Source organism: Anser brachyrhynchus, assembly GCF_964034855.1.
Source record: "Anser brachyrhynchus genome assembly, chromosome: 3".
NCBI classification, from domain to species: Eukaryota; Metazoa; Chordata; class Aves; order Anseriformes; family Anatidae; genus Anser; species Anser brachyrhynchus.
In genome coordinates, this window is record NC_137696.1 from 41,799,366 (window position 1) to 41,824,874 (window position 25,509).

Sequence of the window (25,509 nt, forward strand, 5' to 3'; positions counted from 1 at the left end):
GCACTTGCTTTGTGCATATAACCGCTTTGTTTTGCTATAAGAAAGGGAAGATGACAAATACAATTGAGGTGACAATGTCTGAGAATTTAGATTTGACTTGCTAACAACCTCCTTAATGTTCAGGTTTCAGCTATCTTGACAGTTATATTCACAGAGGATGAAATTCACATGCAGACAGACAGCCCCAGGCTTATGCACCATATAAGTCCTGTCTAAGCCCCTAAAATGCTTTATAAGTGGGCCTAATTGATGCACAGGACCTGTACTGGCCCCTTACACATGGGAGAATTTCTCCCAGTTTTTTGGCTTGCAATTATTAGCTATTGTACTTTTGTTTAAAAATATTTTACCCTTTTTTATCTGATTCCATTTTTCCTAGTGAGCTGCTTTTGCACTTCCTTCTGTTTAAACATAAGCACAGAGGAATATTTGAGATCACAATGTATATATTAGATAGGAACACACATGAAATGTATATTAGAAAGGTCAGCATTCAATAAAAATTCAAATCAGATATTTGGATTTGATTATACACAGTGTGATCCATGCAGTATGCGCTTGGGGATTGTGCAGAAAATCCACTAAATGTGGTGAGGGGAAAGCACACATTTTGTAAAGGACTAAATTCATCATAGCTTGTAATGATTCTTAAGACATTGGTGGAGAATTTACTATAGCAACTGATTATGTGTTTGCTGGTAGTTTAGTATTTGCTAGTACATTAAGCACAATCTGCCACTTCTAATTAATACTTCATAATTTATATTTATTGTACCATCAACTTTGAATCAAAAGGTAGTACGACCAGCTTATTAACCTAATAATGCAAAATATATTCTTGTATCTAGTTTGTGCCTTGCCCCATTTTGTCTAGTACCTTAAAGGACAAATCTTTATTTTTTTCCCCCACATTAACCTCTAGCTACCTCCTGTCCACCTAAAGAAAATCAGACACAAAACATCAAATATTACTCTAAAGAGAGGATGTTACATGATCTTTATCATGGGATTTCATATTTACATACATTTTGGACCAATGTTCTGAAGACACATGTGCTTTTGTTTTTTTAAGAGTACTGTTTTTATCTGACCGATGCTTTTGCCTCAAGAGTAAATAACCCAAATTGGTTTTAAAGTACTTTAATTAATCTTTTCAAATACCTGTGTTTCTCTTGATTTAATGCAGCATGGCCTAATTTACTTTGGAAAAGAATCAAGCTAAATGTGAAATAGCTCCGCATTAGTTTTCAATGAGAGCATCTACACGATGGTAGAAGTAATCTACCTTAAATTCACACCGTTACTGAATTCAAATTAACCTTGAAAGTCCAGATATAGACAAACTCTTTTACTCTGGTATTTATGCAGAAGAATCATGCATTTATCCAAGAATTGCAGTTATTTACAAATTTCTCCTAATGGTAATTGTGCTTGCCTACATATTATAAGTGATGAAAATTTTGAATTGTAATCCAAAAAGTGTTTCAGATTGGAGTCATAATTTCAAATCAAGGCAACCCAGGGTACGTTCAGATAGTTCATTGTACACTGGCAAGTGTAGAAATGAGTTTTGATAAATACTTTTTTAAGGTATTTGTTAATTGTCTTTTAACCTATTTTAACTTATTGGCCTATCTGTAGACAGTTTTGTTGGAGTTCATGTAGTTTTAAATAAAGTGTTAAAATTAAAAGTGATACAGTAAAACACATACAGTGAGGTAATCAATACCAACATTGTAGAATGGTTACTGGGTGACAAAGACATACTGGGAAAGCTGCTCTATAGGTATTCAAGGCCTGAATTGCTGTCAGTTTGTTCACTATGATTTATGTAATCTATTTTTCATGTAGATGGTAGTTTTCTGCTTTTAAAAATAAAGGTGTTGTTTGTAGAGTCATGCAACAAAAGCACTGACAATGCGAGTATGTGATGTTTTGATACCCAAGTCTACACATGAGGCTTGTGATGCAGTTAGCAAGCCTGCTAACTGTGGAGGTTACTGATCTTATCAGGAGCACTTTGCAGGTAAAGACATAGGAAAGATGTTTAGTGAGGGAGCCTTGGAGGCGAGCAAGCCATGGTAAAAGCTAAAGGAGATTTGGTGGTGGAGGGTTTGGAAGAAGTTTGGCTGTTCCTGAAATAATTACACAAGGCTGACAAAAGGGAAGAGAGAAAAAGAATGGAAGAGATGAGTGTAAGTGCACTGGAATGGAGACAAAGCAAGGCATCTTTGTACTCTTTAAGCCAGTAATCTTTCCATTTATAGCTTCTCTGTTAAGAGGATAAGCATTTTTAGTGGTTGTTTTCTGATATAAATATTTGTCCATATGAAACTGGCTTAAAATGTTATGTCTTGTGTGTTGCATAATATTGTATGATATATTGTGTGAGATGACTTGACCTATGTTGTATGATGTAGGAATCAAAAAAATGTGATATTTTTATATGTAATCTGTCTTTTCTCATATTTTTAAATGTTAAGGCAATCTGCATATCTGTATGCATTCATTTTAAATCTACTTATGTCACAGTGGAAATACTTTTACTATACAGTAGTGTTCATGCTGTCAGTGTACGTCCGTGCACAGCAAAATTTCCTTCTTGGCTCATCTCTATTCATAAACAAATGTCATGGAAAAATTAATATTCTGCAGTTTTTAAGAATCTACTGTATCATGCCTCAAACTAGCATTGAAAAAAGATGCATATTTTGCAAAACTTATTTGCATGGTTAGCATTATTTGTACTTTATAGTAACGTATAAAAATTATCGTTTACATGGGTAAATTATCCAGGCTTTCTGCTGTATTGTAATTAAATACCTGTGTGTTTGAAAGTGGACTTCATTCATTCCTCTATTCTGGATGTGCAGTGGTAAAGAGAATGGTAGCATCCAGCAATCTAGCAATGCACAACTTCGGGTTTCCTTTTTATCTACTTATTATATTTTAACCTAAAATTTAATTCGTACCTAAAATTACCACAGTAATCGAGGTGCTTTGAAGAGGCTAGATGTCAGGTCTCAAAAAAGTGGCCTAAACACCAAAGTAGTGGTCATTTAGATGTAGGATGGCATCTAGAACATGCCTGGGGAAAGTAAAAAGTACACATGGCAAAGCTGCCCAGAAGGGCAAACCAGGAACTCAGCCATCAGCATATCCACAATACAGCTGGATGAGAGCAGATGTGATGATTTGAGGCTAAGGACAGCAGCTGACAGTAGCACCAGTCGCGTAAGGGCTAGAATTGAGCCATATACCTTCTCATACAAAGGTACAACTCTCATCAGGTGGTGTTCTGACAAGGGGTAATGTAAAGAACTGATCTAAATATCAAGGACCGTAATGAGGTATGCAGTAGTTGTTTTTTTTGTTGTGGAAAGAAACCCTGCAGGAAGCCAGCAGGTAATTAGCAGAGCCCTTTCTAAGAACTGGTCTTTCATGTCAGTCAAAGTTGCTGTTCCTTTGACAGAGTCGTGTTGAAACAGGGAGCGTGTGGACCAAGAACATTGCTTGGTGTAACAACATGAGCAGAGAAAGAAACAAGATAAGCTCCAAGTAAAGAATGAAATCTCTGTATTAAAAAAGCGTGTATCACCTTGGTATGTAGCTGCAAGGTGACTCCAGGGAAGAGCTCCATGTTTCTGGGAAAGAAACTGTCCACTGACAGGAGAACGTCTTCTTTTGCTACAGATGTATTTTTCTGCATTTTGTTGAGATACATCTGGTCCAGCACAAAATACAGACTGATACAAAAGCCCTGAGAATGGATGTCATGAAAGTCGAGAGATGTCTAAGACATATTTCAGAGAAATCACAAATTGACAATGAAATGGTGAGGTCCTATTGTGCTACAAGCAAAATCAGATGAGGCTGTGACATTTTGTTTTTTGCCTGAGGCAAGTAAATGCCATTTTAGATTTTGATGCCTGCCTCATGCCATGGATTCATATTTAATAGCAAAGACTAAGTATGTGGTTTTCCTGTGCCTCACATGAGCATTGACAGATTTTTTTCATGGCTGCCTCCTGTACCAATTTAGAAAGATGCCCTTTAGGCTGCAGAGATTAATGGACATGTCGTAGATCAATGGGTAGTTTCCTGAGGCTTTATGCACAGCACACCATTGCATGTCTTAACATGTTGTAATTTTCAGTGCGTACAGGGAATTTACTTTGCAACAGCTGTTAGCAGTCTAGCGGTTGCTTCAAAGATGTGTATCTTGCATGTAGCCCAGCCAAGTGAGCAATCGGCCTCCGCAGGACACACCACTTTTGTTATGTGTAGGTAGACAGGGCCCAGGAGTGGAAGAAATGTAAAATGATGAATAAAAAGATGAAAGAGGAGGTTAGAGCGGGAAAGAAAGCAATTTGGTGGGAAAAAAATATATATAAAATAAAATAAAAACAGAATAGTGAAAGAAGAAAATATAAAGAAAAGGATAGAGAAACAAGGAAAGACACAGAACCTAGAGGAAGAAAACTGAGAAGAAAATAGGAAACAGTGTCTGGGGAAAGGGAGAAAAGGGAATTTCTTCTTACTGTTAGAAATAATGACTTGTGAGATAGACCGAGGGTTCTGTCTCAGACCTAGCTGGTATGTGTAATGGCACACCGATAGTAAATATTGTTGAAGGGTTTTAGCTGACGAAGGGGTATGACCTGGGGCACAGGGTGATGTACTACTCCAGGACCTGCAGATTGGTCACCCTGGCAGCTTTGCTGCACTTGCACAACAGCTTACTGGAGCTCTTCCCAGTGTGCTGACTGTTAATGCTGAGCTAGAGCTATGAACCTTGTCTCAGTGTGCAGAAATTGTCTACTGGGAACTGTGGGCCAAGTAGTACAGAGTCTTTCTTTAGCTCAGTGGGACACAACTAACATTTGATAGAAAAAAATAGGATTTGATAGAGTCCATATGTGTTTCTTTTGCTCGTTTCCCCTCCTCCACTCAGCCATAAATCAATGTGTTAATTGCCTCCACACAACTGGCTAAAAGAGAAATGTGGTTGCTCGATGTTTTGTGGTTTCAGACTGTTACAAGCCTCTTATTCCTCTGCCTGTATTGCAGTTGAAGCTCTTTCTTTGCACCTGCTGCCTCAGTGAATGGGGTGCAAGGTAAACATTTATCAGGTTGTTTCAGATGACCCCTGTCAGAAACGTGCTGCACAGACAGGATGTCTACCCACTTCCAGCAGAGAAAGGAAGTTGGACACAAAATGTCTGTACCTCCTCCGGTGGCTGTGCAAGCACCATTGTAGGCCCTAGTCAATAACTCTTCAGAATTTACTGAACAGATTAGTAGGTTTTCTGTTTGTTTGTTTAATTTTATTTGTAATTCTGATGGGCTCATGGCCATATTCTTCAGTGTCATGTTCGGTCACTGTTCTTGTGGTCTGGCACAGAGAGGCAGCCACTGGTCTTGTTGGCAGCCACATGGCTCCCAGCAGGCCCGTCATGTATATTTATGTAGTAGCCACTAAGTGAAATCAAAAACAGCTACTTCCTTGGGAACTGGCTTCCTGCATGTCGTACACGATATTTTGACTCTGCAAAGTCTTTATTTCTGTTTATACTCAAGATATTTATTAAATAGGTCCTTGAATGCATTGTACTTTATCTTAAATGAACTGTTCATGCCTTATCTTGCCTACAGAAATATATTTGTCATATTAAGATACAAACCTGTAATGCTCCAGTCTAGAAATGCAATCAAAAACCTCATACTGAGGACATTCTATGCAAAATACCTATTGGAAAGTATCTTTTATCCTTCCACCTCACAAGTCTGTAAACAAGCTCTGAGCGGCTGGAGTAGTGACATAGCTAGGGTCAGTATAATTTTGCAAAGCCTCAGCATCTCTTAGAACAACAATATATGATTACAAACTGGTGGATCAAGATTGCAAATAATCTTGTAACAAAATCTGGGCATAAAAATTGGTTGTCCCAGAGAACGTTGTAGAAAGAAAGAAACATTTGAACAAAAAGTGAAACAAAGATCTTTTATTCCCAAGTACTATGAATTTTGAACAGTATTTTGGAAATCTGGCTTTGATTCTGTGATGCTGACATCAACATTGTCTTACAGTTCTTAGACAAATGGTGTTCCATGTGCTAGCAAAAGCTGATGTAACCACATCAGTTAATGCATCAAGCATTAAAATCAGTGGTATTACATCAGTTTACATCAGGAGAAAGTGTCTTGAGATGTTCTGCTACCTGTAACATGTACGTTGGATTCAGCCATTGGAGATGGTAGTTTGCACACTAAACTAGGTACTGATATGAGACACCATGTAAAGCATGAAATCTTGAAAATTGCTTTACTTCGTGTGAACAGAAATATTCTTTTCATAGATCTATTTCCTCCTCAAGCAATCTTCTCATAATTTTTTTTGCCCCCTGCCTGTTCTGCCAAGGTACAAATGTACTCATTAATCAAGGAGTACAGCAAACATGGCTTTGCTTGAAAAATGCTTGCTCAATAAACACACTGGTTTCAGTTACAGATGGAGAGTTCAAGCATGTCTTGGTCTTTTGAAGCATTGCACACCCACGAAGAGGCATAGTGGTGTTACATGAAAAAATCTGTCCTTTATATTCAGCTAGCATTTCAGGCAACCCTTTAGAGCCTTGGAGAGATTATTGTTCATGATTGCTACTCATAAAATTCATAGCAAGTCTTTTTCTGTAAAGAATGCTATTTCCCCCCTCCCCTTTCTTCCAGATTGTTTTATTTCTAGGAAACTCTGGAGCAATTTACATGCCTTTTAGGTCATGCAAGAGATTTTCTAGCCAGCTGAGTGACTGGATGGAAGGTAGTGTTCTCCAGTACAGTCAGATGGTCCTGTTTAGCTGCCACATTTTAACCATGTAGCTTACCAAGGATTTATAATTCTCTTTAGAACTAGTGCTAATGCGTTGAACTGCTACAGAATCTTCCTATTGAACTCTCAAAGCTCTTCGCAAATGTGATTGAATTTAGCCTCCACTGAGAGGATCACTATTCTCACCTTAAAGATGGAAAAGCTGAGGCATAAGGAGTAAAGCCAGATATCTAAATGAGATATCTGGTGCCAGGCAGTAGAGTTCCTGTTCAGGCATGCTGGTAACAAGTTATGCATAAGAATCTCACTAAATTTTGTAAATGCCACTTCAGCTATTATTGTTGCTATTATTATTGAATATTATAATCTGGGAAGCAAGAAAAAATGAAATGGCAGCTGGTAAAGCACTGGTCTGAGAAATTTTGAAAGGTGACAACATGGTGGGTGAAAGCACACAAACGTATAAGAGAGGTGAGTCTGAGAGGTATCTGAGTGGTCAGAAATGAGGGGATAAGCCATACAGAATTTGGCAGGATGATGAAATTAGTATCACTAGGTTCAACAGCTAACCAGCCAAATCAGAAGCATGTACACAAACAGCTGGATCAAATGTCTGCAGTTGGGATGGCAGTGAACCAGCATCTTGCTGATTTGAAGATGGTGGAGGGCAAGAAGAGATACCTGGCCTTCCTTTTTTCGTAACCCATGTATTGCTATTAGCATGAAACTATATTGGTAAACACACCACTGCAGTAGTTACTACAAACAAGATGATGCTTACTGAGGGAACAGCAATGGCACAAGATGTCACAAAGCAAAAAGGGCCATCTTGCTAAATGGATGCAGGGTAAATTCTGTATTCACTTAGCTTTACTAATAGGTATGGACATGGTACACCGCGCTTCCAAAGTAAAAGTGGTTCCCAAAGAACATTCTCAAGTCAGAGCTGACACTAAGCAATTGAAGAATAACGATGCCGTTGCTGTTCTTTGGAAGGGTGAAGTAGAGGGCCATCAACTCAAAGATTTAAGGCAAATTCTGAAGGCAGAAAAAATGAAATGAATGGAAAATGCTGTAAAAAGTAACATAGGTTTAACAAAGCTGGATCATGCAAGACTGTATTTTGTGATAATACAACATAATCTAAATGAAGGACAGTAACAGAGTTAAATTCACTAAATTATCTAATGGAGTATAACAAAGTTACTGTCATTCTAAATGAAAATTTACACCAAAAATAATAATAATAAAATAAATTAAAGTGCATAAAGAACTGCCTAAGAAATAGGCAGATTTGGGGAGATATCCAAAAGAGTCAATGGTTCCTATGGGTCCTTTCATAATCTTCCACCTTTCCTAAGCTAGAAACTTATCGGTTGGCAATAGCTAACAGAAGAAGATTTGATGATCACAGATGACTGTAACATGCCAAATGATTTAGTCATGGAAAAAGAAAATAGGAACCTGAACTCAGTAATCTGTTTGCTTTTCAATCAAAAATCAACTGCACTTTGAGGTACTGGGTTAACAGTTTAGCTAGTGTCTGTGAGAGGCAGAACATCTATTTATTGGTTCTGAACTTGTCACCTGTTGGTTTTGTCCAATATCATCTTTGTCATATGAAAGGCACTGATCATTCCTTGCTTGCCTTTTCTATACTCCCTTTGATTTTGTAGATCCATTGAGCCCTTCCACAATCATTTCTGTTGCAGACTTGTCCTAGTCTATTTACTCCTTCATTACACTGCATCTGACTGTCCTCATCAGCCCTGTTTATACCTTTCTACTAAACTTTTTTGAAATGACAGGATCAGAATTGCAGAATGCTCAAGATGTGGGGGCATAGTGTATTTTTTCAGCACTTTTCTGTTTTCTTTTCCTAAAAATATTCTAATATTCGTTTTGGTTTTGTTTCTTCTTTTTTTTTTTTTATCAGTATGTTCATACTGCTAATGTTTTCATAGGAATATTTATTATAACTCCAAGATCTCTTTCCTAAAAAATAGTTTACTTCAGACCCCCTACTATACACATATATTAAAAAAAAAAAAAAAAAAAAAAAAGGCAAGCTTACTAGAACAGTGATCTATGTTTAAAAAAAAAAAAAGAAAAGAAAGAAGTCTCTGGTCTTCAGAAGTGGAAAGTGACAGAAATCCAGCCAAAGGGCATGCTGCTGTGATTCTTTCCTGACCCACAGCTGTCATGAGAAAAATGACTATGTCTCTCCAAATTGCAGCCATGCTGTCTGAAATTGGCATTTGTAATCCTTTCTCTAAAGAGACAGAGTTGTTGCACTGTACCTGATAGTTTCCCTGCAGAATTATCTGGAGATATGATAGAAAAAGAAAAAAGGACACTATTGCTTAAACCAGTGATGTAACTCACAAGTTATCAGTCTTCTGTGTTACAGCACACTTCTGAGGTGATCTGAGATTCTGACGAGTGGAGAAAAGACATTTTGCACTGATGATGGCAATAGTACCAGCTGCATCCTTCCTTGTGGAGTTTGTACTTGCACACGCTCTCATGACCTCTCTGAAGTTCACTAGCACTAGTAGCAATTAGATGTGCGGGGCTCTGGTGCTGAGGGAATTCATATCATAGTGGAGGGGCAGGGAGTCAATGAGAGCAGTTTTTGAGCACAGGGGATCCAGCAGTGCTTTTCATTCTTTCCCTGTCACTCTCTTGTTCCATGGCTGAAAAGGATCAGCATACAAACATGCAGATCCATGATCTCCTCACAGAAAGCAAAAGTCTAAACTTGCATTGCTTGTATCTGCAACAAGTCTTGTAGCTGTGTTCTAGCCATGTAAGATGGGTGGGTCATTTTTCTTAACATCAGTGACCTGTAGATTCATTGCTTGGAGAAGAAGGTGAACATCAAGGTCTTTGTCACAAATTAACATTTCTCTAGTACACATTTCCCTTGCATATTTTATTTCTCTTCCCATGCATATTCTCTTTAAGTAGCTTTCCCATTCTTCCTTTACTGTCTTTCCTACACTTCCTGGCATTCTTTAAACATGCTCAATTTCACTTTTTAATTCTTTTTATAAATCCTTTGAACTAAACTGTTGACCCTAACCTCTTGTTCTACGTGTTATGCAAGGGCCGTGACAGTATATTCCTATCTGCAGTGATATTCCACTCTACCATCTCTAGCTGTTAAGATGTTAACCACATGATAAAGCTAACAAGAACTACGAGATGCTGAGAAAATTGGCCAGGACACAGGGACAATCTATACAAAGTTTTTTCCTTCTTCCATTCCAGACTGAGCACTGCTTGTTACTGTAACATCTCTTAATACCAGAAGCAGACAACATTTGAAGTGGACCATTCAAACAGAGAGCACCAGCCTTTTAAATGGGTTAGTTAGATCTGGAGCAAAGATGAAAATCGTGGTTTATACCACTTTGTCATTTTATTAAAATTATCATTCAAATCTTGGCAGAGCCAACATCTGGAATGATATCCATCTTAATGTGACATAAATTATCACTGTAAGGAATATGGCAGAATGATCAGTAGCCAGAGAGAAAATGTTTCTGAGATGAACAGCTAATATTTCTTGTGAATTCAGTTGATTAAGAAGTGTGATTGCTTATTTGATCACATCAGTTAAATTACTGAAACAAATAGTAATAGAACAGTATGAGACACAGATGTGATGAAAAAGGTTTTGAACCATGATTTCACAGATCTAAATCCTAAACTGTTTCCAGAGGCAGTTATTTCACTGAAATGGGACATTTCTTGAGTGAGGACAGAATAAAAATAAATAGATAAAAGAAGACGAAATCGTCACTCTGGCACAAAAAATTCTAATGCTGCTGTCTCTACATTCCATTTCAAAAATACAAAATGCTTCTTAAGCACACAAAACTACATTTACTTTTATTTGGATTGACAGAGCCAGCTAGCCAGACAAGACAGCATGGATATAAGAACCAGGCTCTGCATGAATCTAAAAAAGGTCCTTTTGCCTGAAGTTACACAGTTCTTGAGGTCCTGATTAAATTCTTCGCTTTTCCAGGGACTTTTCTCTTGTAAAATTGGACATATCACTTCATTCGCCTGTGCCTCAGTTTCTCATCTGTGCAGACCAAGGACTGTCATGCTGTGCTTTTTAGTGCTTAGTATAATGAGGTGCTTAAATATGTTGTGGTCTTTGGTGAAACTTTCAATACTAAGGATAACAAGAATTTTGACAATACAGCAATAATACAGATAAAGAGCACATATAAGTTAGAATACACGAATGTACAGCCAGGATGTATTATAGTCAAGAGTATAGAGACTTCCAAGTGAGGTATGATCAGAGGTGCTAGGTCTACACATCTCTACTATATCAGATCCAGCTGGCTCAGAAAATAAGGCTGACTTTCTGTTGTTACTTGGTTAAATCAGAAACATATTTCCAGTATAAAAATTTTACTAATAATGTTTTCTCATCACTGGCAACGCTGTTCTGTAATACTTCAGGGATGTGCACTAGTAGTTACCTCCAGGAAATCCTCAATACTAGTGCTGAGAAGCTGCACCCACAAGTGAAAAAGGTCAAATCTGGGTAAAAAAAAAAAATGGAAAAGGATGATGCCAGCATTAAACTGTTCAGTGATGCTTTGATCATGTCAGTGAGGCACTGTGATGGGGAGATAAAATGGACAATGAACATTTCAGGGCAGCTGGACAGCTCTGCCACATCAGCTCTGCCACAGGTAAAGGATCAAGTCTGCTGCTCTGAAAATGACATGGCTGCTGCAGAAGGTGTAAGAGGAGTTGTAAGGTCCTGAACTGATTTAAATGTACCTGGTCATCCATAAATAAGGAGTTGAAAGAGAAAAAAAAAAAAAAAAAAGAGAGAGAGAGAGAGAAAGAGAAAGGACAGAAAGAATAACTGTTTAAAATCATTTTTATTGCAAGAAAAAAAAAAAACAAAAAAACGTGATTGAGAGCCAGGCCAGTGATCTTTTGGAAGGCTTTCACAGGGAACCGTAAAGATTATATGTAGGTTAAAATAGATATACTGCCCTTAGAAATTATGCAGTTCAACTAGACTTCTAATGCTTAGCATGCAAAACAAAGTCATTTATTCCAGTATCAATAACATTTCCCCACCTCCACCAAAAATAACCCTATAATCTTGTTCCATCCCAGACAAAGCTCTTGTGTATGGCTAGTGTTTTTTTAAAATTTATTTACAAAGCTCTTTAAGGATATTTTCTATAAATAAAACATTGCTTGCTAAGCACTATTCCAGCTTCAAATTGCAGGTTTTGGTGTAGGAATTGCCAGGTGAAATTCTGTGCAGGAGATCAGACTGAACAGCTGCATCATGGTCCCTTTGGCATTAAGATCTGTGAGCTCCTAAATGAGCACAGATAGTTGTAAATGAGCACTGTTAGTTTACCTGTTTTATACTCCTGAGGAATATGCTTTCTTTGACTATTCATGAAATAACTGGTTCATTCTTGGAGCAGTTGATAGATACCAAATGTTTCATATTTTTTAGCATAAATAATCATTTGTCCTTAAATTTGTCCTAAAAAATGTTTCTCACAAGTCCCAGATGTGGAACCCTTTGATCATCCCAGTCAAGGAGTGGATCAAATATCATGCGAATTATGGATGACCAGTCTTAAATCACTAAATAATGAAAAAATAAAAATAGCTGGACAGCATAAAAATAATCCCTAGGCTGCAGTTTAGTGAACAGCTTTAATGAATGTACTCAAATACTGAGTAGTTCAGAAATCAAGAATACCTCAGAAAAAGAAAACAAGGCTGTGCTGTATTTGTGGTGAACATTTCCACCTGCTGTAGCTAGTACATTTCTGTCAGGGGGCTGATGCTGTCCTCTTTGCATTCTGCTTGCCCCTTTCCTGAAGCCCAGAAGCCTGCTCTTAATTCCTTCTCTGTTGCTGTGGCTCCTAAAACTGCTTTATGTCTTTTATGCTGTCATATTTACTTGCATGAAAAGGTACTGCAAACCAATTTACAGTCATGTATAGCATCACTTTTTACGTGTCACCATATTAAAGAGCCTGGTAACATTTCCATTCTAAGACCTTATTTCGGGTTTTATAAATCCTGCCTGCTTCTAATTACATCAGGCTGAAGACTAAGGTGTAAATGTTAACCCTGCAGACAGATTTACAGGAAATGGTAGGCATCTATTTATTTTAAAACATGAGGCACCAGAAAAGAAAGTGATTTTGCATATCCTCTTTTTTAAAACATGAGGCATCAGAAAAGAAAGTGATTTTGCATATCCTTTTTGATAGTAGCTGTTAGCTCACAACAGAACACAAAAGTTCTGACTGTTTACCCTATAATGAGAGATAATTTGAGTGTAATTAGAGGAACTGCAGTATTAAGAAATAGAAGGATTTAGCTAAAATTAGTCAAAGGTGTTTTTCTTTTTTACATTGTTCTATATACAAGAACACAAAGGATTGCTTGAAGAGATTCAGAGCTGATACAGATTTATAGAAGGATTTTTTTTCTTTGTAAAGTATATGAACAGTAACTGCATGGGGGGGGGGGGTCATCAAGGCAAACCTTGAGGCTGAACTGCAAATAGGAGCTATCAGTTTCATGGTATACTAGAAACAACTATTGCTTTACCAAGTATTGGCCATACCTTTGCCTACTGAAAATTGGTATCCTTGTATTTTGTGAATGAAATGCAGGAACTGCTGGTTCCTGGAACAGTGAAACACTGAAGCAAGCTACCTGGAGACTGGGAAATAGCTTTCATTTGAGGTTTTGAATAATGAACTAGACGGTGCTTTCTTTGCCTCACTCTTCACCTGTGCAGTGTTCCAGGCACAGAAAGAGGGTTGAGTCAGGAGGATTACCTGAGAGAGTGACCCGTACAAACCCACTGGACCTCTAGCAATGGTGTTGAGAGCTGGCCAGCTTGCTTGCTGTCATCTTTGAAAGGTGGAGAGGATCAGGGAGTTACCATCCAAGTTAGGATGTCACAGTTCAGATGAGTAGACAGCTCGACAGGTACAAATCTGGTTAGATGTGGGGGTCAGAGGGCTATGGCTGACATGTTTTTCCCTCTTTGGATGCCAGTAACGGTGGGTACCATAGGGGACTGTCCAGGGACCGGTCCCGATTAACACCCTTTAACCTGCAGGAGGCAACAGGAGGCACTCCTGTGTTGTCTGCACATCACGCCACATGGGTGGGACCAGTTGACAGGCAGAGGAACAGGCTGGCATGGATGATGTTAGTCATAGACTGGAACAAAGCTGTGCTGTGGAGGCTGTGATACAAAATGTAAAGATCTTTTTCAGCCTGCTCTAGTTTTCTTGTTTACAGTGCATTTTACTTGTTAGTTATTGTATTCTGTTTAATCTCTCTTTGCAAGTGGACTGATGGGCATTGACCAGTGCCAAGGAGCAGGAAACATCACTCCACAGAACCGTCTTTCTTTATTTCAGCTTTTAGTGTGATACTGTTCCCTTTCCTGTCCCTCAGGCCTTGGTAAATCTCATAAAATCCTTTTCAGATTGAAATCCTATTCTTCCTGAGCTGCTCTGTGTTTTACAGCATGTATTTCGCTATAGTTGTGTTATTCTCTTGTTGACAGTCTTTAGGTGCTAGTTCCCTGGCTGGTAAATGTCTTCCTTAGTCTTAAAATTATCCATTTGTTTTGTTCAGAGCAATGCATGGGGATAGCAGATAGGCTCACAAATACCTGACGCTGCTTCTTAGCTCTTTTTGGCATGCCAGCTTTTCATAATACTGAATCCTAGGGATGCCTGGAAGAAGCCAGCAGCATTCTGCCCACTTACGCATCTCTCAGAAGAGCTGCAAGCTGCCTGGATTTCTCTTATAAACTCACTCAATGGATGTGCTTTCACAAAAAGGTGTTTAATAGATTTATTCCAGAATATGATAATAAATAGTTGTTTCAAATGTCAATTTTAAGGCTTGCAAATGTAACTATATACATGCATAAGATCAGAACATAAATCAGCACAGTAAAACAGCTTTGTAAATATTTATGAACTCAGGGCTCTTTGTTTCACACTTACTCCTTCTGTGTCCTCATCTTAAATTTTCACTTACTTTGGTTTATGGATGGTAGTCTGGGTTGAGTCCCTGACATTGTTAAATTGCCTCCTGTTTGCTCTGGCATTGCATATACCAAACAACGCTAAGTCTTTATTGACTGCAAGTGAACGTATGCGCTATAGAAAGAGACCCGTTTGCATGCAGGGGCAGATTCTGCATTCTGATGGACCTGTGTGAAGTTTAGCCAGCCCCATGTCGCCAGACCGAAGCACAGCCTGAATTTGTCCTTGTGAGCTGCCACCCCTGTGGCGGCTGCAGGCAAGGCAGCATCCAGTTGGCATTGGTATTTCAGACAGGGCTGGTTATTCAGGAAGGAGAGGGAAAGGAGAAACATTAAAAAGATGGTTGAAAGGATGAAAAGTGGAGGTTTGCAATGAAGATGTGAAGGCCATGAAGGAATAAAGAGGAGAATCAGAACTGTCAGAGCACAGCACAGACAATCTAGTAAGTACTACAAAAAAGTTCTCTCATGCAAAAATCTGCCTCCTTGGCTCCTGCTCCTGTGGCTGTGATATTTGACCCAGGCATCCTGGCATTCCAGTAGCCCAGAAAGAGAGGAAATGACCTTCTTACTCCATCCATTGCAGCAGTCACAGGTGAAGGCAGAAGTTTGCAACCATATGGGCATTGCTGTTTTGCAAATTTTACAAAGTTGTGCCTGTCATCACTACTCCCATTTGTGCCATGTTATCTCTGCAATTTATATGACTATTCACTAATTCACAGCAAAATCTCTTAGTTGTATTTCCTCCTTGCTTAACTACTAGCAGATAGCACCATGTTAATTGATATAATAATCAGAAAGAAAAAAAATAAATCTACTGATATTTTTCCAGTGTTTGTTTAACTGGATCTTTAGAGTTCCTAAGTGGTCAGTTTGGACTGAGACAAGGACTATCATTTTTCTTCTCTCTAGTCTACTGGCTCTCAGCCTTTTTGGATTGCAACCCACAACAGGTTTGAGAACGCCACGTCTAGTAGTTTTTGTAGTATGAACAGGTGGTGCTCGTGGCAATTCAGGATGGATTCTTCACATTAAGGAGTTGGTTTCTGTTGCTTCGTGAGAGACCTTGATGGATAAAGGTCCTGAGAGGCAAGCAAACCAGGCATGCTTCCCATGTGTTTCTGTATGTCTTCACTGAAACTGGGGGATCAGCAGAAAAAGGGGAGGTTGGCTGACATTTTCCATGACGTTTACACATCTTCATTTGAGATTTATGACATTTCATGAGCATCTTGAAGGAAATTAATGATGACATCACCCTCCATCTACTTCGGGGGGGGGGGGGGGGGGAGGGGAAGAGAGCATAGTCATATCTTTATATATGTGTTTCTGAAGTAACTCCAGTAATATTGATGGAAAACTACTGCTTCTGTGAAATGGAGTGAGGAGTTTCTCCTCACACTAGCAGATACCTTGTCTAGATGCACAAGCCCAGTCTGAGATGTTTCCCTGAGCATGCATTACCAGTTCTTTTCTGCAACAGGGAACAGCTAGCAAACCTTCAGAAATGGTGGCCTTGATGTATGTACCTGCTTTCTGTGCTGCCCCTCTCCTTCATCCTGGAGGATCCAAGAGGTAGTTTCCTACTGAAGCTTCCTTTTAAAATTATAGCTCTTCAGGGACCTGGGATTGTGAACGACCTCTGTTTGCAACACTAAATACAGTAAATTCTATTGTGTTATCCAACAGTAGCAAATGAAATAATCCCACTCCCGTCACTTTCTAACAGGATAATGTTAAAGGCATTCCTTTGAGATGGAGAGTAATAATTTGCTAATTCCCCTCAGTATTTCATGCTTCTCAGTAGTGTAGCTAATTTTCTCTGAGTACCTTATTAACATTCACAATGACTCTGCAGTCCCACCCTAATAGCTCTCCACAGAGGCAGTGACTGTGAAGGTGAGAGCTGACACAGTGACACATTTTCCTCCTTTTTTCTCTGCAGACTGTATTATCCTGGCTTCCATCCGCTGAGGGCTGTCCAGCTGATGCGAGTGGGCAAACTGCAGTACAGTCAAGACATGTTTCCTCAAGCACTGGAGACCTTGAAACAGGTCAGTATTGTGAAATGCTACGTCCTCCCACAGCCCTCGCTAGCCCCAAACCAGCCATGTATTTCCTCCCCTTCTCCTCTGACTGTACCTTATGCCTTTGCATATTCCTCACCACTTTTTTCTGTCGTCGGTGCTGTTTCCCCAGGCTGCAGCTGAATGTGATGATGGGTCACTATTGCACAGAGTTTCAGGCACTGCCTTCCTTCAGTATCAGTCAATGCTAATTACAGTTTGATAGCTCAGAAGTGCCTGAATGAAAAATTGCTGTTAGATCTGAAGAGATAAAACTATATCAGTGCCTTCTACTCTCCTTATTACCATAGCACAGGGATTCTGGGAGCACTAAAAGTACAAAAACAGGTGCAGAACTGCAGTTTCTACCCTCCTTATAGTATCTCCTTAGGTATCTTTGATTTTGGATGGAAGAACTTTGCCTTTTCATGCTTGTATTTTATTGTGAGCTATGCAATCAACAGGCATGCTTCTTGATCCCCCCTGTTTCTGTGTCGCTCACCATCTTTCCATTCAATCTGTTTTTGCAGCTGGTGCTTTGCTGGTTACTTTTCAGTTTTAAGCTGTCCCTGTTGTACCTGAACTTATGGTTCAGGTTTAATGATTTTTATATTCATTTCCTCCTACCCCGGGCTCTTATTTGTCCTGCTGTTATATTGCTTTTACTATCTGGCTTGGGACTACAATCTTAAATATACTGAAGAATCCCCTTCCATGAGCAATATGTCTTCAGGACATAGGCTCTCACTTGCTTCACATCTCAAATCCTAAGGCACTGTTGGGGTATTTTTCTCCCCCTGGAAGATATGCTGCCTCAAGTGCCCCTCAGAGGTCTCAGGCTCATTCATGTGTATTGTCGATTGTCCTTTGTTGAAGCTGGCCTGAAGACACCACAAACTCTGTGAGGTTCCCCCACTTGTCTCCCTGCCCACCTCCAGTGCCTGATGCAGTCTCCTCACCGCCTTTGCTCAGTGCTGCAGAAAGCCAGCTGCAGTTTGCCCTCTGCAAGGAACTTGTCACAGTACTGTCACTTCGGGCCTTGCACAGCCTGTGTTGTCTTCAGGCCAGGGTATTTCACATGTTAGCAGTGCATTTATCCTCAAGACATCCCACTGGAGAAATGCTGTCATCTGCATTTTCCAAATGGGGAAATTGCAGGACAGAGGGACTAAAGAGCTTCTAGCACAAGCTTGGGAAAGTTCTCAGCACTTGTTCCGTTCCTCTCTTCTACTTGAATGTCTGAAATTAGATGCCAGAAATTGATGGCTTATTCCCCATTCATAGAGTTGAGAACAAAATAGCTGTAATTACGTGGGCCTGCAATTTCTGGTAGGCATTGATAGGATTCTCTGCTTCTCCATTTACACCATATATTATCTTAGAACTAATTAATCAGGGGTGTTGAATGTGTTCCTGCACAGTCCTCTCCAGTGCAGAGGTTGGCTGTTTTGTCCCCTTTGTTTAATGTCCGTATTGTATGAAGAGCTAGTTGTGTTGCAGAGGGGCAGCTGCTTGGCATAGAAGGAGACGGGAGTCTGTGCTGGGGATGGGGAAGAAGTGTTTTTTACTCCTGTCTAGATCCCCTTTAAACAGCAGTCACAATGCAACAGATAATTTGCTGTTTCATACTTGCTTTTCTGAACCACCCTATCTGTTAGGTTTTAACATCTGATTACATATGCAAGGTGAATAACTGATCATTTTCACCTCTTTAAATAATAAATCAGTATTTGATACGGCGCCTTTCTTACCAAATCTTAGTAACTTAAATCTTCACTTGATATATTTAACTTAAATTGGGGCCAATTCTGATCATTAAGAAGTTGATGGGAGCGTAATCAATTCTATTTCTCATTCATTATTCAGAGGTAAGCCATATATCTGTCATGTGCCAGGCAATCTGCTCTGCCATTTCCCCTGTAATATTTACGATTTCCAAACATTTGGGCCTTCCTTTTTAGCAAAAGGAGTGAGCCCCCAGTCAGAGGAGTTTCTGTTTTCATTGATATTGCTGCAATACATCAACAGGCATGCTTCTAATTGCATTTCTAATATGATGCTGCATTAAATGAAACTGGAGTTAATTCCCCTAGAGCCATCTGAATGCTGCTCATTGGTGAGGGTAGAAGTTGTGATAGTGTGATAGTTGTGTTTAGTGCAGTAGCCCGTTGCAGGCCAGATTGTTACTGTATTATTCTCTGAATGCAGACCGATACCTAACACAGAAACCATTTTTTTCAGATTTATCTCCTCTGTCCCTTAAAAAGGAGAACATGCTGTTTACTGTTCTATGCCATACCTCTGTCCATCTCTAACCATGGTCTCCAAGACATTAGTGGTCCAAAAGGACACAGTAATTGCTTTGCAGCTGGGATGCAGAACCATTTACAAACTAATCCCATTGCAGCTTTGTCTACTCCCCATTCAGTCTCCACCTTTTCACCCATATTTGTAGGCCAGGGAGAGACTCACCTCCCACTCTCTGCGAGCACAGTTAAGCAGACAGAAAAGCTTCTTGTCATCCTACTTCCCCATGCAACTTGTATGCATGGGATGCAGCGCTTCTTCGAACAGGATCTGAAGCTGACTCCTTCATTGCTGTCTACACAGGAGCAAATTAGAGCCATGTAATTCCCAGTTTGTTGCGAGTAAAGGATGTGATTCCTAATATAACTCAGATAATGTCCTGGAGTTATATCAGAACACAGTTTGGCCCTTTGTGATTAGATGTGTCAACAGAGCATGCCACATGCTCAGAGCAGAAACTCGATTGCCTTCTCTGCTTCATTACTCTTCTTAATACACTCTGACACTGAATAGCACCCTGTTGGAGCTCTCGTCAGACTAATTTCAGCGTGGCATTAAGGAGAAGGATGGGGAAGGTGCAGAGGAATCGAGATCTGAGTGAAATTCACCTCACTCATATAAATCCTGTTTAATCAAGCACAGCCTCGGAGCTGCTGTGGATTGACAGTGGCTCTGCGGTAGCCGTGCAGTGCGTTCGGACCCGTAGATCTTCTCACACGGCCGTGCAGCCCAGCCCTTATTGCTGCGCCCTGTGTCACCTGAAAGTGAATCACAACTACAGCCACCCTACTCTTATCACCCTTTGGTTTTAGCTCTCTCACCTGCACCCCGAAAGAAGGCTTAAATAATGTGAGGGGCTTTGTGTTACCCATTAAAATGAAATCACCTTTTAAAAGCGTATTATCCCCTGCAGAATCTAATTTGCCAGGTCTTGGAAATAGAAGTATTACAGAGAGGCAATAATCTACTTCTGGAGTAAAACCTAAAGGTAACCTTTGGTTTATCGTACAGCCAACCTATTATTTTTAAATTTATATACATATATGAAAAAATGTAATACTGGGAGAACAAATGGAATTATAGATCAGGAAAACCTTTGTCAGCAAAACACCGGAGCTGGAGCCCGGTCTGACAAACCTAATTTAAAGAGGCTGGGATGACTGTAAAAAGTGGCAGTAACGACAGTTGCAACGGGCAGTCTGGGGATGGGTAAAGCTTCTCGACCTGGAAGCGGCACTCGCGCAGGAGCCCAGGTCCGCATCTCTGGAGCTCATGGGAATCCCCTGGCAAGTGTCCGTGGTTTGTCCCTGTGCACACTCAGTAGCACAAATATTTGGTAGGGGTCATCGTTACCTTCACAGCACTGCAGACTCCCCTCTTTGGTTGCCCATAACCTGGAGAGGCAGGTGTGGAGGGGAAGACTTGGACCTGGTTTCTGACCCTTGCCCCCTTGAAGCAAGTCCCAGTGGTGGTGGTGGCAGCCTGTGCCCATGGGCTTGCTTGAGTGATGGCTGGTGGGGACCGAGGCAAGAGGGACGCCAAGGGCTGTGCTGCGTTTCATTTGCATTCGTGGAGTAACTGCCGTACCTCTGATCTAATGGGTTTCATATTCTTCGGGGATACAGCGTGCGGTTGGTGACACTGTGGCCTGAGCTGCTGTCTTGCGATTACTGTAGTGTTTCATAATTAGATTTCTTCTTTTGTCTGAGAGGAGGACCACACACATCACAAGACTCTGATCCGCCTTGGCTCTGCTGGTTAGCTGTAAGATTTAAAAGAACGGGGGGGGGGAGAGTTGGCATATTCCTCCATATTTTTATACATCATCGGTTAAAAAATCCTTGCTTTGGAGGTGAAATTATCCCCAGTTTTTATCTGATCTTTACAAAAATAGATACATAACTTCATGTCAGTGTAACCTGAGAATTAGGGAAGTCATTGCTATTCTACCTTCAATACAGCATGGTTCTGACTTGTAGTGCGGTGTGTAAGACAGAACATTGCTTGAGAATGATTTTCTCCCTGAAGGAGACAAAAGGATAAAGACTGGGTGCATTTATCTGCCGTACTGAAGACAGAAATGAAATGGAAAAGAAATGTTGCAGGTGAGAGAGAAGTCAGCCACGGTAATGGTACCTCAAGGTTAGGTATGATATTAAGGAATTTTGCCTTTTATGAGAGATATATCCTCATGGACATCTGTAACATCAGGGTGTCGATGGCCATCACTCCTTGCCTGACCTGTGTCCTGTAGGTGGGCTGAAGATCAGTGTCAGCTGCCCTGGGACTATGATCCAACCCAAATGTACAGCTTGTTAACACAGGTCTTTCCCAATAAATCCATCAGCTTTCTTGGCCAGATCATGTCAACACTACATGCCAAATGTGTCTGTATCTATGGCCAATCCCCCTCACCCTTTTGCCCTGGAGTCATCCTGACCATGCTTAGCCTGAGCACAGCTGCTCTGTGCTGCACAGCAACATGCCTGGGATCCCACCTGCAGCTATTCCGCTCTGCACCATCCAGGGATTCCTACACCGTGCCCGTGTTCATCTTTCTCCACTCCACTGTCTCTGCCAAGTAAGGACTGGCTCTTATTCCTGCCTTGTACGCTACCTCTTCAACTATTTATATTAAAAAGCTCTTGTACAGCTTAACACTTCATGCTCAACTATGTTGAAATACTTTCATGATCTGTTCTTCACAACATTTTCCCCTCATGTTAAATTAGGAAAACAGAAGACTAAGAACAGCTTAGTGAGTATTTTCAGGGAATATAATTATGACTTACTTGCAAACATTTTGCAAAAGCATAAACAGATTTGTATTTCTCCTAAAGTAGAAATATGCAAAAATGAGGATTTCTGATTTTATTTCACATTTGTTAGGCATTTCTAGTGAAATGAAAGAATTTCCATTGTTCTGTGTAACTGAGTATTTTACCATTTAGTAGTAGGAGGGCACTGTCGTAGCTCAGAACATGCCTGACTCTTTGTAGAATTCCTTGCTTACTCTGATTTGTTTTGACTGCTATTTCAACTTGTTCTTTCAGTCTTTTGCTTCCTTCCTCTTATTCTAAAAAGTTAGCTAATTGGAAGCAAAAATAAATTATGCCAGCATTTCCATATGCTTGCCTGTTTCTAGAAGTTGGAAGTAGAATTTCATTCGTTCTACCAAAGAATCTTTATATTTATTTTTATCTTCTAATTTAAATGAGGTCCCTTCCTTGACACATTTCCAAAAAGATCATTTTTCTGCAATCTAAAGCTGATTTAGCTGAATTTTATCAGCCAACTGGACCAGGAACTTATTCAAGCACAGGCTGCATTTAGTTTTTGATGATTCCTCAGTTTGGGTTGAAGAAAAATCTCTGATGTCTTTTCTTCTGTTGGTGCACTTGGAGCTCTCCTGTTCTTTCCTTAGAAGTGCTGAGTCTGTTTCCATCTGGTACTTCCCTTCTTCCACGAAGAATTTAACAGAACGAAGAAGCCAAAATGTCGTATGAGAAATGGTGATTGAAACATGAGCTGGGCGAGGAGTATGTCAGACATATCTGTGGCAGGGAATCAGCAATACAACAGGCAATATAAGCAAGCATAAATTGGCCTGGCAATGTAAGATGACCAACACAGAGAGAAAATAATCTATGGGAAATGCAGCAAAGAACCATTCCTAACACATGCCTTTTTTGAGTGAAGCTATTAATTTACATATTTGCTTGATGCTATGTATAGTTTCTCCTTATATAGTCAGAGCACTTAGTTCTATTTGTTAAGCATTAATCCATTTATGTTTCAAGGACTTTGAGGCTATTAACAGCATAAATATCACAGTCATCTTTTAAATAATGTATCGAAACCTTGGGTGTCGTAGTTGATCAATCTTAAAATTGCCTTCATGCCTCAGTGCAAAAGCATCTCCCTCTATTATGCCAAACATCCCTCTGTGCAACACATTAGGGGACTTTAATGTTTTAACATCTAAGAATAATGTGTCAGTACCTCCTCCTTTGTCAGAGACAAATTGTTACATGCTTTGGGATACTTCACTCTGATTTCTACTATGCCATGCATTAAAGCCCCCAGCTTGAGAGTTGGCACTGAAATCCATGCCCCACTGCAGCTACCAACCCTTTCAGATGTCCTGCACAATGACTAATGTGTCCCGTTCTGCTCTCTTCTCCAGGCCTATAAAATTATGAAGGTGACCCATGGGACAGATCACAGCCTGATGCAAACCTTGATGGACTTAAAGGAGCAGTGTGAGGCCATCATGAGAATACACTGAAGAAATTCTCCAGTCTGGAAAACAAAATATTCAAGGAGAAAGGAAATATTTTTTTTTTATTACATTAGGAAGCTTCTCAATGGTTTTGGTGTTTTTTCATCAGGCCCTACTTTTATTACAAAAATTTGTTAGTTTTGCTATATGATCTTCTGAATTGAGTTAATGGTTGGAAGAATATGTGAATATAATATTTTCAGAAAGTTTCTAATTTCTGCAAGGCAAAATGGTAGTGGGTAAGTCTCAGTATTTGATCTTAATACATGCTGGTGATAAAAATACAAACTTAAACATATAGCGAGGAACAATTCTATTCATTTCTATTTAATAACCAGAATCTCCAATCCAAATACCACTGAATGTAGGAAGAATCGAGAATTGAATTCTGACTCGATGATACTTGACCCAGCTTCTCCCATGTGCTTTATGTATTGATTTCTGCATCTGTCCCGTTATCTCTGGAATGATCACAAAGTCTCACCTTACCGCCTGTTTTATGTCTGTTTATCAGAACACCCTTTGGATTTTTTTTTTCCTACCAAACACCTAATTTAGATGATAATACTTGATTATCAATTTACAACACCTAATTTAATTGATAATAAATGCTGGGAAATGCATACAGTCTTAATTTTTTACAATATAATTCCATTGGCATCAGCAGACAATTTTTTGTGCCAGTTTATGCCAGCAATTGAAGATCCAGTCTCAGAAACATTCTGTGTAGAGAGAGCATATTTTTCCCTTTGGATTACCATTTGGTGTGTTTTCCAAAAGCCTGATCCAATACTATTTGACATTAAACAAAAGACTTCCAGTGTTCTAAATGAGATTTTCTTCCCTTGCATTTTAACTTTTGGGTTCTGTTCCTCTTTTTCTTGCATTTCATATGTTATAATATTGGATATTAAAATGGACTGAACAAAAAATTTAATCAAATATGTATCTATGCAGAAATTGTTTACCCTGCTGTCTCACCATTTTGACTGCTTCAACAAGTTCTCACTCCATAACAGTGTTAAAAAGAGATTGGACCTATGAGCTCAAACCTTTGTCTGCAGGTGCAATTTTTTGTGGAGCTTCCTCAAAATCAGAAGTTGGGTGTCAGGGGCAGTGCAAAAAGTAGTATGGGTTAGAAGTTCAGTGACAGGCCTGCTGATAAGCTGTCCAGATAAAAAGAATTCCAGCTTTTTTGTTTGCTTCCTTTTTATGAAAGTAAAATTGGAGAAACTACCTAGTTACTATAAAGCCAGAAGAGATACAGGAATGCTGTCAACAGGACCATGTTTAAGCTACCTCTTGGATTTTTAGAGGTGAAATTATACTTGCCACTAGGTGTCTCAATTTAAGAAAGCATTCATGAAACAATTAGAATAACCTGGTTTATAGGGCAACTAGGCTGTGGAAGCCCCCTTAAATCACTTTAGGGCTGAAGTCAAACCTTCTGCTAGCACCCAGAGGTACCTCTGGGCCTCCAGCACCTACCCCTCAGTAAGGAACCAAAACAGAAGTGAGGCATCAGCTTTGCTTTCGCACAGCAAAGTGCGCTGAGCATGTACTCAGGAAGATGGTGCTGTGGTTTCTAGACGTTTCTGAGCCTTCATTGTTTGGGCTTACTGCTTCCAGTTCCCCAAAGAGTATTTTGGACTCCAGAGCATAGAGCTCTGGGCTACTTAATCCTGTAGCTCAACACTAGCTAGGAGTTTCTTCCCAGCCAGGGAAATGCTCAGCTGGGTCACTGCAGCCAGGTACAGTCACCTCCTCCCCACTCAGGGCCGGCAACAGGCTGGAGCCTGCGGCTCTGGCATGTGAGCAGTGCAACACAGTGGTTAACAGTTTTTCTAAGCAAATTCAGTTTCATGATTGCCAGGCCAGCCATGTTCCTTCCTCCCTCTTTTCCATACCCCCCTCCTCTCCCTCTCAG

At 39.9% G+C, this 25,509-nt stretch overlaps 1 protein-coding gene across 3 annotated transcripts in view; it reads left to right on the forward strand.

Annotated features, from left to right (window-relative positions):
• SMYD3 (SET and MYND domain containing 3) overlaps positions 1–24,524 on the forward strand; it is a 377,644-nt gene extending 353,120 nt beyond the window's left edge. For all 3 annotated transcript variants that reach the window (XM_080586731.1, XM_080586733.1, XM_080586734.1), the window contains exons 11-12: positions 16,873–16,981; positions 23,487–24,524. In XM_080586731.1, coding sequence (XP_080442857.1) covers positions 16,873–16,981; positions 23,487–23,588 — 211 coding nt within the window. In that variant the 3' untranslated portion in view covers positions 23,589–24,524. The remainder of the gene's footprint in view (positions 1–16,872; positions 16,982–23,486) is intronic.
• The last annotated feature ends 985 nt before the right edge of the window (positions 24,525–25,509 follow it).